At 56.3% G+C, this 13,403-nt stretch overlaps 1 protein-coding gene across 1 annotated transcript; it reads right to left on the bottom strand.

The window, feature by feature from the left end:
* Positions 1 to 262: 262 nt before the first annotated feature.
* On the bottom strand, positions 263 to 12,427 carry LOC112125756 (C-type lectin BpLec-like; the record flags this gene model as incomplete). The annotated part of the gene is made up of 5 exons (XM_026661942.1): positions 263 to 330; positions 2,515 to 2,626; positions 7,400 to 7,540; positions 11,490 to 11,584; positions 12,348 to 12,427. Coding segments are annotated over 5 exons (496 nt in total), but the record flags the coding sequence as incomplete, so codon positions are not given.
* Between the last annotated feature and the right edge of the window lie 976 nt (positions 12,428 to 13,403).

Below are 13,403 nucleotides of genomic sequence, written 5' to 3'. Positions count from 1 at the left end.
ACACACACTGAGCTGAATGCTGGAGGGAAAGTTTATTATCACTTCACTGTGCTGAGATTGCTGAGAAGAGCCGAGCGTGGGTGCGACAGGGAGAGAAGGGGGCAGAGCAGAGCGGGAGTGACCCAGCGTAACACAGCGATGCTTTGCAGAAGGGACTTTGCAGCCGGGGACACAGGATCTGGTCTCCCAGGGGAGCCGGAGGGACCCGATTCACTCACAGCCCAGGTGCTGGGAGCCCCCAGGTGCAGGCAACCTGCCTCCCCTAGGGTTTACCCTTACAAATGAAAGAGAATCTCCAATCACAGGGATAATTGTGCCATTTCTGAAAACCTAGAAAGAAAAACAGAAATGACCCCTGGGGTGGGGCAGGCTGGGCCGTTCCTGCCATACAGTGACCCCAACCCTGCCCCGTTCCGTGCCCCTCAGAGAAGATCCCAGCTCCTGTGCACAGCCCTGAGGAAGAGGAGGGTGGGATGGAGCCCTGAGCAGCCCAGATTGGGGCAGCCCCATCCTGCAAAGAGAGGCCGAGGCTCAGTGTGAAAGGGGAGACGCCTGGTCCATGTGCTACTGCTCCTACCTCCCCCACCCCACGTGCCCCCCACCCCAGCCAGAGGGCCGAGGAGAGAGCGAGAGCCCTGCCCCGGGACTGGGGGCACCCGCTCAGGAACTGGGCTGCTGCCTCCCTCCCTACTGAGTGAGCTGCCCCACAGCCAGGCCCCCTCCATGCCCTGCCCGCCTGGGTCTGGCTACACCCATGGGAACATCTGTCCCAGGCAGGGCTCAGCCGCCGTGCAGAGGGGATGTGTCCCTGCCCCAGGAGTCAGTGTTACCGGCCTGCTGTGCTCAGAGCAGCACGTTCCTCCCTCAGACCCCGTTACCCCTCTGCTCCGGGGGTGTCTGTGCCCGTGCCCGGGCGCTGCCCGGCAGTAGTATTCCTGCTTAGTCAGCCCAGACAGCGCCCAGGGAAGGACAGTCCTGGGGCTGGGCTGGGTGGGCTCAGCCCCTCAGCAGCACCCCAGGCCCAGCAGGGAGCTCCTCGGGGGGTATAGGCCGGTCTCAGTGCCCCGTTCCCTTGGGTGTGGGTTTCTGCTGCTGTTTGCCTGTATCCCCGTCCAGTGACTGCAGCCCTGGCTGTGCCCATCTGCCGGCATCAGGCCTGACGGACAGTGAGCCTGTAACTCAAGACTGTATCATGATGCACATGTACCAGGGGCTGAGTTAAGGTTACATGGGCAGCCTTAGACTGACACTTCTTTGACTTTGGGACTTTCATGTTTCTTTAACATAATGTTTTGGGTGTAATTTCGGAATAGTTCATAAACGTAACAAAGAATTAATGTTTTAGTAAAATGTTAATCAATTATTACAGAGCCCAGTGCTCAATGGGCTGCTTGTTACCCTAGCGTGTGACTGTCTAACACACCCGGCTCATGGCAGGCCCAGGCCTGTCCCAGTGATGAACGGAATTGGTCTGAGAGCCCCGGCCCTGCCCCTCGCTCCCCCCACCCACTGGCACTGCAGGCCCCACACAGACACAGCACTCAGAAATCAGGGCCAGGCGGGGGATTCGTTGTGAATTTTGCCCCTCTCCTGTTCACAACCTGCCTGCAAACTGACCCCTCGAATCCACCAACACTGGCTAGTCCAGGGGTTCTCAAACTTGGAGTCTTGACCCCTCATGGGGTCACAAGGTAGTTACATGGGGGTCACGAGCTGTCAGCTCTGTGGGGCTGGCAGCCCCGAGGCCCCATTCAATTAAATGACCCCTCTCGTTGTGAATGTATTATGGGGGTCACACTGAGAGGCTGGCTGTGCGAATGGGGGCATCAATACAAAAAGGTTGAAAACCACTGCACTAGTCGCTGTCACCGTCTGGGCTATTTCAAACTTCTTCCCCTCCCCGCTGGCGCTGTGAGCGCCCGGTCACGTACAGCACCGCCGCGGGGTCTGCTCCCTGGCTGCAGCTATTGCTAACGATCCCCTCCCAGTGCCAGTTTCCATGGGAATAGTCATTAGTGCTCAATCTGTGAATGTTCCGAGACTAGGCAGCACTTTCACAAGCAGCCAGCATGTGTGCGAATGCTTGTGAGTAACATGACCCCACGAGGGGACCAAATGCAGCTCTGGTGCCCACATCACTGTGTAGATCAGTGTTTGCACAGCAGGGGTGCAACAGCGATTCAGAGCCATCACCCTTTAACAGCTCAGCGGAGTCCCCATCTGGGGCCAGGGGTGTGTCTTTGTGTGTGTGTGTGTGTGTGTGTGTCTCCTGCCTGTCATTGAAGCAGACATGTAAACTGACCCAGAGGAGCTGGTAAGCAGCAGTTTTACCAGGTGAGACAAGGGGGTCTCTCCTGACTGCCCTCCCAGCATGGGGCAGGGAAGAGAGAGGAGCCAGGATCTGCACTCCAGAGCGCGCTGGGGCCAGCCCGGATCGTATCTCAGGACCTGAGTGGTCAGAGCGCTGCCAGGGTTCCCCTTGTAGGAGCATGTGGGTCTGATCCACTGACTTACCTGGACTTCCTAACACTACGCAGTGCTTATTTTTGTGCAGACTATCAGGTTGCCCTTTATCCCAATTTTTGTAATCGAATAGGGAATGATCTGACCATCTCCAGCTCAGATCCTGCAGAGACAAAGGAGAGCAGAGCCCCTGTAAAACCCAAGGTTACACAGCGAGAGACGTGCCCCGGAGCCGAGGGGCCATGGGCAGGGCACGGGCAGAGGCTGCCCAGTGACACTGGAGACACTGATCATTGCTATGAAATGTCAGCGCTGACAACCAGGGCTACATTTACTGGCAGCTGAAGTTACACCAGGACCAGCCCAAGCCCTCGGAAGCATGAAAACAGCAAGTGAAGGGAGAGTCTCCAGCACCCCCTGCCCCTGCCACCCCCACATCGCCGAGGGGAGCGCACCCCGACCTGCCCTCAGGTTCCACGTCCATCTCCAGCCCAGCCCGACAGGCAGCACCTGCAGCGTCATCCCACGCGCTGTCCCGCAGCCCCACGCTGCTGACCCCGTTCTCTCTCGTGTGCACAGACCCACGCGGCGACGCTCCCAAAGCCCATCCACAGGGGAGTTACTCTGCTCCCCGCTGCAGAGATCACGGCGGTAGGTCTGGGGGACGGGGGCGCTGGATGAAGCTGGGGTTCGCACTGTCGGGGATCAGGGGCTGCAGCAGAATTAGTCACCTGGCGACCCAGCCAGCGCAGCCGGCCGCAGGACACCCGACTGACTGCACCCCCTGCCTGGGCAGGAAGGGCAGCTGGCTGGCTCTTAGCCCAGCAGCTCTCTGGCTGCTCAGTGTGTTCATGCCACGGCCGCGATCCTCCCTGTGCTGCTGCTCCTCGCCGGGCTCCTGTCCTGCTCCAGCCCTGCTCCTCCTCCTGCTCCTGCTGGTTTCCCAGCCTTGCTCCTGCTCAGTCCTGGCCGCCTCCGCTTGCTCCTGGTCCCGGCTTCCTTACCCTGCCCCTGGGCTCCGGCACTGACCCTTGATGTGCCGCCTGGGTCCCCTCCTGGCTCTGACCCTCGGCTTGGCTATTAATTCCTGACTCCGGCTCTGACCCTTGTATTGGATCCGCTTCCTGCTCCTGCTCCGACCATTAAGCCTGACTGCCCACAGCCCCGCCTCTATCATGTGTCCCTTGGGCTGTTTGCTGGGGAGGGAAGCAGAAGCCGTATGCGCCTGGAGTGGGCTGCCAGCACCTCAGCTGATGGGAAGGAGCCGGGAATGTTGGCGACAATCCCCTTGTTCTGTCCATGTGTTCAGGGATTCGGGTGGGTCCTGATCCCCCCATTCCCTGTCCCTGAAGGGAGTTCTGGGTTATTAATTCCCCAGGGTTTTGTACGGGGCCGTGTCCCTCGGTGGGCAGCTCCTCGGTGGGCGGGTGCAGGGGGAGCTGCCCAGGGGGCAGAGGCTGACGCTGCCCCAGGCTGAGTTGGCCCCCCGAGGGGTGAAAGGCTGCGACGTGGCCCAGGAGGTCTCTGTCTCTGGCATTTCATCACGGTGAGAAGTGAGGAGGCCAAGAGCAGTCGGGCGTGTTTAGCAAGTGACGACAGCCTGTCGGCTGGACGGAGCCTCGTGCAGGAGTCTGCGCCGTCACTGCCCCCCGAAACACCAGCCTCTCCCGCACTCTGGGGCCAGACAGGAGCGGCTGCAGCAGGGGGCGTCTGTGCTGCCCAGCAGTGCTGCCCACGGAGCTCCCCCGTCTCCCATCGGTCCCACCGGCGGCATTGCTCTCCGGCTGCCGGCTGGCCAGCAGGGCCAGCAGCACCCACCACATGCGACCAGCCCCGAGCTCTCAGAAACGTCCCGTTCAGCCTCGGCAGCTGGGTGTGTGGATTAACAAGCAGGGGTTGGCCGTGACCTGGCTCGAGGACAAGCAGCGGCACAGCGAGCCCGGAGCAGCAGAGAAGCTGGATGCAGGGGAACCCACCGAGGAACAGCATGCAGAGCCAGCAGCAGGAGCCGTGGAGCAACGCATGGGGCAGACTGTGACTGTCAGACACTGCAGCCGGGGGCAGCTCTGTGCAGGGTTTATGGGGGAACAGCAGCGGCTGGGCAGGGCCCCAGGGAGAGACACTGACTGAGCCTGGCCTGGAAAGCAGCCTGCATAGGCGCAGACTCTGTGGGTGCTCCGGGGCGGGGGCAGGGCTTGGCGATGCATCAGGGGGCACTTCCCCAAATGCTGGGGAGTGGAAGGGGTGGGACCAGCCCCTCTCACGCTGCTCTGCTGCATGGCGGGCTGGCGGCTGCCTGAGAGAGCCTGGCTGGGGAGGTGGCTTCTGCTCCCCCTCTGGGCTCGGGTGCTGGGGACCAGGGGAGAGCGAGCAGGAGCTTTGCCCCCCCCCATCATGTTTCCGGCTCGCTCAGCATCAGTGCCTGGCAGCCGAGCCGGGCAGGGAGCAGAAGCCGCCTCCCCAGTCAGGCTGTGTCAGGCAGCTGCCACGCTGCAGAGCAGCGACCGGGAGGAGCCAGTGTTAGAAGTGGCTCCTTTCCACCAGGGAGGGGGTCAGTGTTTGGAAGCGGCACCTGCGTCAGCCCTTTCCCCTCCGTCGCGCTGTGGGGTTTAGTTTCACTTTCCCTCGCCCCAGGAGGCAGCTGCGCCCGGCCCCAGGCGCATGCGTTGGAGGGCGAAGCTCACCTGAGCTCAGGACCGCTCCTGTCTCCCCCAACGGCTCCGTCCCTCGGCCGCGCTGGTCGCTGCGCCTGGCCGGCTGTCTCCTCCTGGCTCCGCCGCAGGCTCCCACTGACCGTCCTGCGCGGCGCCCCTCGCTGCGGGGAGGCCTCGCTCCCCACTCTGCCCAGCTCAGCTGACTCCCGTGACGCCGGACACCGCTTTTTGGCACCCCCAAATCTTGGCGCCCTAGGCGGCCGCCTAGTTCGCCTAGTGGTTGCACCGGCCCTGGCCCCACCCCCATCACGCATTGGCCTGCAGAGCCCTGAGTCGCAACTAGACTGTCCCAGGGGCCAAACAAGAGCCGCGGTGGCTCACTTTGAGCTGTAAGTGATTAAGCCTCTGTAGCTCGGGGGTATCTGCAACCTCCCCGTTCCCGCCAGCCCCAGTCACTGCCCTTTCCTGAGCCTGTGTCGGGTGGGTATCGGGACCCTACAGGCCTGGAACTGATGCGCCTCTGGCCAGGTGGTCATACAATAGAATCACAGAATCATAGAATATCAGGGTTGGAAGGGACCTCAGGAGGTATCTAGTCCAACCCCCTGCTCAAAGCAGGACCAACCCCAACTAAATCATCCCAGCCAGGGCTTTGTCAAGCCTGACCTTAAAAACCTCTAAGGAAGGAGATTCCACCACACCACCTCCCTAGGGAACCCATTTCAGTGCTTGACCACCCTCCTAGTGAAAAAGTTTTTCCTAATATCCAACCTAAACCTCCCCCATTGCAACTTGAGACCATTACTCCTTGTTCTGTCATCTGCCACCACTGAGAACAGCCGAGTTCCATCCTCTTTGGAACCCCCCTTCAGGTAGTTGAAAGCAGCTATCAAATCCCCCCTCACTCTTCTCTTCTGGAGACTAAACAATCCCAGTTCCCTCAGCCTCTCCTCATAAGTCACGTGCTCCAGCCCTCTAATGATTTTTGTTGCCCTCCGCTGGACTCTTTCCAATTTTTCCACATCCTTCTTGTAGTGGGGGGCCCAAAACTGGACACAGTACTCCAGATGAGGCCTCACCAATGTCAAATAGAGGGGAATGATCACATCCCTCGATCTGCTGGCAATGCCCCTACTTATACAGCCCAAAATGCCGTTAGCCTTCTTGGCAACAAGAGCACACTGTTGACTCATATCCAGTTTCTCATCCACTATAACCCTTAGGTCCTTTTCTGCAGAACTGCTTCCTAGCCATTCGGTCCCTAGTCTGTAACAGTGCATGGGATTCTTCCGTCCTAAGTGCAGGACTCTGCACTTGTCCTTGTTGAACCTCATCAGATTTGTTTTGGCCCAATCCTCTAATTTGTCTAGGTCCCTCTGTATCCTATCCCTACCCTCCAGCGTATCTACCTCTCCTCCCAGTTTAGTGTCATCTGCAAACTTGCTGAGGGTGCAGCCCACGCCATCCTCCAGATCATTAATGAAGATATTGAACAAAACTGGCCCCAGGACCGACCCTTGGGGCACTCCGCATGATACCAGCTGCCAACTAGACATGGAGCCATTGATTGCTACCCGTTGAGCCCGACGATCTAGCCTGCTTTCTATCCACCTTATAGTCCATTCATCGAGCCCATACTTCTTTAACTTGCTGGCAAGAATACTGTGGGAGGCCGTATCAAAAGCTTTGCTAAAATCAAGGAATAACACATCCACTGCTTTCCCCTCATCCACAGACCCAGTTATCTCCTCTTATAAGTCAATTAGGTTAGTCAAGCATGACTTGCCCTTGGTGAATCCATGCTGACTGTTCCTGATCACTTTCCTCTCATCTAAGTGCTTCAGAATTGATTCCTTGAGGACCTGCTCCATGATTTTTCCAGGGACTGAGGTGAGGCTGACTGGCCTGTAGTTCCCTGGATCCTCCTTCTCCCCCCCTCACTAAGCCCACCCTGAGGACGAATACACACATCTCGTCTGTGTGGGGCGGGGCTGACTCTCGTGCCGGGTGTGTACGGTGTGAGCGCAACGGGCCGGTGTGGTGGGTCCCTGGGCACTAGTTTAATGAACGTGAATATTAATACCAGCAGTTTATACTCTGCACCGGGCGCTGGGGATCGATCCCATGACTGAAAACACAGGCGGTTACAGCCCCTTTTCACCCCGTTCCCATGGAAATCCTGCTCTGGTGGCACCCCCGCCCCAAACAACAACTTCACTGAGCAGAGACACAGACCCCAGGGGGAGGGGCTGCCAGAGGCAGAGCGGGCACCAGGCACTCACCCCATGATGGTCTGAGAGTCCAATCCAGAGGGGTTTTTTCTCTGTGTGGTGCTGCTTGATATAATCGGACAGAATTTCAGTTTCTCCAGTATTGTGAATGGAGACAAGATGGGACCCTTGCAAGTGGTTCTGGCAGTCAACCTGGGACAAGAGAAAACAAAGCTAGTTATCCCCCACTGCAGGGAGCAGAAGGAGTTCTGGGGCCCTGCCTCCCCCGGGCAGCAAGGGCTGTGAGGGGACAGGACCCCGTGTTAGCACCTCTGCCCACCACAGGACAATAAGGCCTTTGCAGAGAAGCTAAATGAATTCTTTGCATCGATCTTCATGGCTGAGGATGTGAGGGAAATTCCCAAACCTGAAGCATTCTTTTCAGGTGACTGTCAGGGTTCCCTCCACACTCTGAACTCTGGGGTACAGATGTGGGGACCTGCATGAAAGACCCCCTAAGCTTATTTCTACCAGCTTAGGTTAAAAACTTCCCCAAGGCACAAATCCTTTCCTTGTCCTTGGATGCTATTGCTGCCACCACCAAGTGATTTAGACAAAAATTCAGGAAAAGAGTCACTTGGAGTCCCTAGTTCCCCAAAATATTCCCCCAAGCTCCTTCACCCCCTTTCCTGGGGAGGCTTAAGAATAATGAGAGTACCGACCAGACCCTTGGTTTCTAGGACACTGAATATCAATCAGATTCTTAAAGGAAGAACTTTATTTATAGAAAAAGTAAAAGAATCACACCTGCAAAAATCAGGATGGAAGGTAACTTTACAGGGTAATAAGAAGATATAAAACACAGAGGACTCCCCTCTAGGCTCAGCTTCAAAGTTACAAAAAACAGGAATAAAACTCCCTCTTAGCATATGGAAAATTCACAAGCTAAAACAAAAGATAATGTAACGCATTTCCTTGCCCTTACTTACAATTTTTGTAATCTTATATGGATCATTTCAGGTATGTTTTCAGGAGATGTTTTTCCTGCCTGGTCTCTCTCTCCGTCCAGAGAGGGAACAACAAAGAGAGCACAAACAAAACCTCCCCCACCCCCAGATTTGAAAATATCTTCTTTCCTCGTTGGCCCTTGTGGTCAGGTGCCAACTAGGTTATTTGAACTTCTTAACCCCTTACAGGTAAAGATTCAGTACAGCTGCCCAGGAGGGCTTTTTATGTTGCCCGTATCTGTATGTTTATGACAGTGACAAATCTGAGAAACTGTCCCAGATTGAGGTATCATTAGGGGAGATTTTGGAACAAATTGATATTAAACAATAAGTCACCAGGACCAGATGGTATTAACGCAAGAGTTCTGAAGAAACTCAAATATAAAATTGAAGAACTACTAACTGTGGTATGTAACCTATCATTTCAATCAGCTTCTGTGCCAGATGAGTGGAGGATACCTAATGTGATGCCAATTTTTAAAAAAAGCTCCGGAGGCGATCCTTGCAATTACAGGCCAGTAAGCCTAACTTCAGTACTGGACAAACTGGTTGAAACTATAGTAAAGAAAAAAATTGTCAGACACATAGATGAATATAATTTGTTGGGGAAGAGTCAACATGGTTTTTGTAAAGGGAAATCATGCCTCACCAATCTACTAGAATTCTTTGAGGGTGTCAACAAGTATGTAGACAAGGGTGATCCAGTGGGTCTAGTGTACTTAGATATTCAGAAAGCCTTTGACAAGGTCCCCCTCCAAAGGCTCTTAAGCAAAGTAAGCTGTCATGGGATAAGAGGGAAGGTCCTCTCATGGATCAGTAACTGGTTAAAAGATAGGAAACAAAGGGTAGGAATAAATGGTCAGTTTTCAGAATGGAGAGAGGTAAGTAGTCATGTCCCCCAGGGATCCGTTCTGGGACCAGTACTGTTCAACATATTCATTAATGATCTGGAAAAAGGGGTAAACACTGAGGTGGCAAAATGTGCAGATGTTACAAAGGGATCTCACAAAACTGGGCGACCGGACACCAAAATGGCAGATGAAATTCTATGTGGATAAATGCAAAGTAATGCACATTGGAAAACATAATCCTAACTACACATAGAAAATGATGGGGTCTAAATTAGATGTTACCGCTCAAGAAAGAGATCTTGGCATCCTTGTGGATAGTTCTCTGAAAACATCCACTCAATGTGCAGCGGCAGTCAAAAAAGCAAACAGAATTAAGAAAGAGATAGATAATAAGATAGAAAATATCATATTGCCTCTATGTAAATCCACGGTACACTCACATCTTGAATACTGCGTGCAGATGTGGTCACCCCATCTCAAAAATATATATATTGGAATTGGAAAAGGTACAAAGAAGGGCAACAAAAATGATTAGGGGTATGGAACAGCTTCCACATGAGAAGAGATTAATAAGACTGGGACTTTTCAGCTTGGAAGAAACACGATTACGAGGGGATATGATCAAGGTCTATAAAATCATGACTGGTCCAGAGAAAGTAAATAAGGAAGTGTTATTTACTCCTTATAACACAAGAACTAGGGGTCATGAAATGAAATTAATAGGCAGCAGGTTTAAAACAATCAAAAGGAAGTATTTCTTCACACAGCACACAGTCAACCTGTGGAACTCTTTGCCAGAGGATGTTGTGAAGGCCAAGACTATAACAAGGTTAAAAAAAGAAGTAGATAAATTCATGGAGGACAGGTCCATCAATGACTAATAGCCAGGGTGTGCATGGATGGTGTTCCTAGCCTCTGTTTGCCAGAAGCTGGGAATGGCCGACAGGGGATGGATCATTCAATAATGGACCTGTTCTGTTCATTCCCTCTGAAGCACCCAGCATTGGCCACTGTCGGAAGGCAGGATACTGGGCTAGATGGACCATTGGTCTCACTCAGTATGGCCGTTCTTATGCACACAGGGCCCCATCACCACCCTCATGTCCTATGCAGCGACTCTCTGGTCACATACCAGCCAGCAATGGGGATCGAACTGGAGACCTTCAGCACAGCCCTGTCACCGGAGCTAAGGGAGCTGCTTTGGTAACACCGAGTAAGGAGCAGGCCCTTCCTGAGCTGGCTGCTAGAGGGAGACATGACCCCACCTGGACCCACGCCGTCCCTGATGTCCCTGGTAGACACAGCGCATGACTAGCATGTCAGGTCGAGAGGAGATCGTGCCCCACTGGGGGCTATGTTTACATTGTATTCTGCTCCCCAGCCTGGCCAGGGCAGGTTGTTCCCTCACAGCCTGTTCCCAGGGCTCTGTCTCGGGCAGTGTGAAATGTGCCATCCCTGTGCTCTCACCTAGGGTTGCCAGGCGTCCAGTATTTAACCAGAACACCCGGTCGGAAAGGGACCCTGGTGGCTTCGGTCGGCATCACTGACCGAGCCGTTAAAAGTCCGGTTGGCATCTCAGCGGGGACCCAGGGCTAAGGCAGGCTCCCTACCTGCCCTGACTCCGCGTGGCTCCCAGAGGCGGCCGCCATGTCCCTGCGGCCCCTAGGCACATGGGCAGCCAAGGAGGCTCCACGCGCTGCTCCCGCCCCAAGTGCCGGTTCCGCAGCTCCCATTGGCTGGGAACCGCAACCAATGGGAGGTGCGGGGCAGCACCTGTGGGCATGAGGGCAGTGTACGGAGCCTCCCTGGACACCCATATGTGTAGGGGCCACAGGGACTTGGCGGCCACTTACTAGGAGCTGCATTAAATTCTGCCGGGACCCCATACCCCGCAGCCCAGAGCCCATACCCCCCCTTCACTCCAACCCCCTGCCCCAGCTTGGAGCCCTCTCCAACACCCCAAATCTCTCATCCCTGGGCCTACCCCAAAGCCCGCACTCCCAGCCAGAGCCCTCACCCCCCTCCCGCACCCCAACCCCTTGCCCCAGCCTGATGAAAGTGTGTGAGGGTTGGAGAGAGTGACAGGGGAAGGGGGGATGGAGCGAGGGGGGCGGGGCCTCAGAGAAGGGGTGGAGCAGGGATGTAGGCTTAGAAAGTTGGCAACCCTACCCTGCCCCTCCCATCGGAGCCGATTCCCCAGCCCTACCCAGCTCACTTACTCTGATATTCACCCTAAACCTCCCCATCCCCCAGCCTACAGCTCCAGCCCAGCGCCCCGGAGCCCCGCTGCCCCCAGCCTCTCACCTCAGCCTGCCTCCAGTTTTTCTCTTGGGAGATGTATCCATAGCAGTTGCCATGGAAGGAGAGCCAGCCCTCCGGACAGGACAGAGCCTTTGTCCCTGCTGAGAGAGAGGGGGCTGGGGGGCAATGGTGGGGACAGGACACCGCGGTTAGAGGCTGTTTCAGAGGCACAGCTGCAGCTTTCAATTAGGACAAATAACATTGGGACACCGTTTGGGGCTGTGTCTGGCTGGCAGGACCCTCCAGGCCCTGGCGCTGCAGGAAGAAGCTGGGTTTGCTCAGACCCCACATCGGCAGAACGGGGCCCCTGAAACCCAGCCCAGAGCAGGGATCCCAGCAGGGCAGGGCCTCGGGGTTTGGATGGAACGTGGGCTCCTTTCCCTGTGGCTCCCTGGGGGAAGGAAGGAGCCAGTGCACTCTGGGTGGCTGATAGACCCTCCCCTGCCTCTGCCTCATTCAGATGCAGCTCTTGGGCAGAGGGAATTCCTGCCACCCTGAGCTCCTCCCCGTCTCCCCCTGGGCCATGTGGAAGAGCAGGACCAGGGAACTGGCAGTGGGGCAGGAAGGGAACACCCAGGGCAAAGTGGTGAAGCTGGGAGAGCAATGGGGTTGGCACAGACTGGGACTAGTTATCACCCAGCACCCAATCCTCAGGGGAAGAGCTGACCCATGGAGGCATTTCATCCGCCTTCTCCCACCTGCTCCCTGGGGAGGGGCCGCAGGGCCTGGGGCTCTCCCCAGGGCAGTGACCCCCAGCAGCAGGCTCTGGGAGTGACGAGGGAAATGAATTCACTTCCCAATTCCCACCATGGCAACCAGCACCCAGGGGCTCCAGCTCCGAGGGGCCAGGCAGGAACTCACCTGCCAGCGAGGGGTTAAAGATCAGGCAGCCGAGGAGGCAGAGGCTGAAGTAGGCGACTGGCCCCATCTTCTCGCTTCCCCTGGGGAGAAAACACACCAGGGAGATGGGGCCATGAGAGCCTAAGACAACCCCCAGAATGCCCCCCCCCATCCCTCGTGGGGCATTTCAGTCCTTTAGAGCTGGGGCTGTTTGCTAAAGGGCCTGGCTGGGCTGGAAAGGCCCCGAGAGGGATCCCATCCACCAGCCCTGGGGCACCGAGCTTGGGGCCCATCTCCCTGGTCCAAAGAGCCCTTCCTCTTCCACCCTTCACTGAGCCGTGCCCCAGGGACAGAACTGGACACCCAGCATGGAGCCCGGTCCCAGCTCCTCAGTGGCTGGGTTCTGCAAGCAGCATCTCCAGGGACTCCCCAAATCAGGGCTGCAGGTGGGGAGAAGCCAGGGGTCAGCAGGGAGGCCATGGTCACTCAGATGGGGCCTGGGTCCAGGCAACAGGGCCCCATTTGCAGAGCAAAGTGGTTCTCAGCAGGGGCATTTGCCATCTCCCGTTGTCCCTCTCTCCCCCAGTGTTGGAGCTGGCAGGTACCCACTGTAGCCACCTACATGGAACGTGGAGGGAGGGCAGAGGTGGGAGGAGGGAAGAGTTTGGAAGAGGCACCAGTGCCACCAGGATGGAGGCCAGTCTGTGTGCACGTGGCTGGAATGTCAGCTGCAGGTGCAGCACCTCTGCAATCGTTCTCTGACTAGAGACCAAGTTAGTGTTAGAAACTTGGAGTCCTCTTGTGTTATCACCCAACACCTGGTACATGAAACACCCACTGACCCCGCCCCCGGGGCCTTTCCCCACTAACAGGTGTTTGAATCACACTCATATTTCCAGCTCCAGGGAGATCGTGTGTCTGGAAAGCCAACACCGTGTGGTTGGGGTCGGGGGGAGGGGAGGGGTTATAGTTACTGCAGCCCATGGTGGGGGCTGGGACCCCCGTTGCACCATGACTGGGAGAAGGGGTGGAATGGGAGAGCCGCCCTGCACAGTGATGATCCAGCAGGGACTGGAC

Source organism: Terrapene carolina, unplaced genomic scaffold (assembly GCF_002925995.2).
Source record: "Terrapene carolina triunguis isolate 2854851 unplaced genomic scaffold, T_m_triunguis-2.0 Scaffold19989, whole genome shotgun sequence".
Classification (NCBI taxonomy): Eukaryota; Metazoa; Chordata; order Testudines; family Emydidae; genus Terrapene; species Terrapene triunguis.
This window is presented reverse-complemented; position numbering and strand designations above follow the sequence as displayed.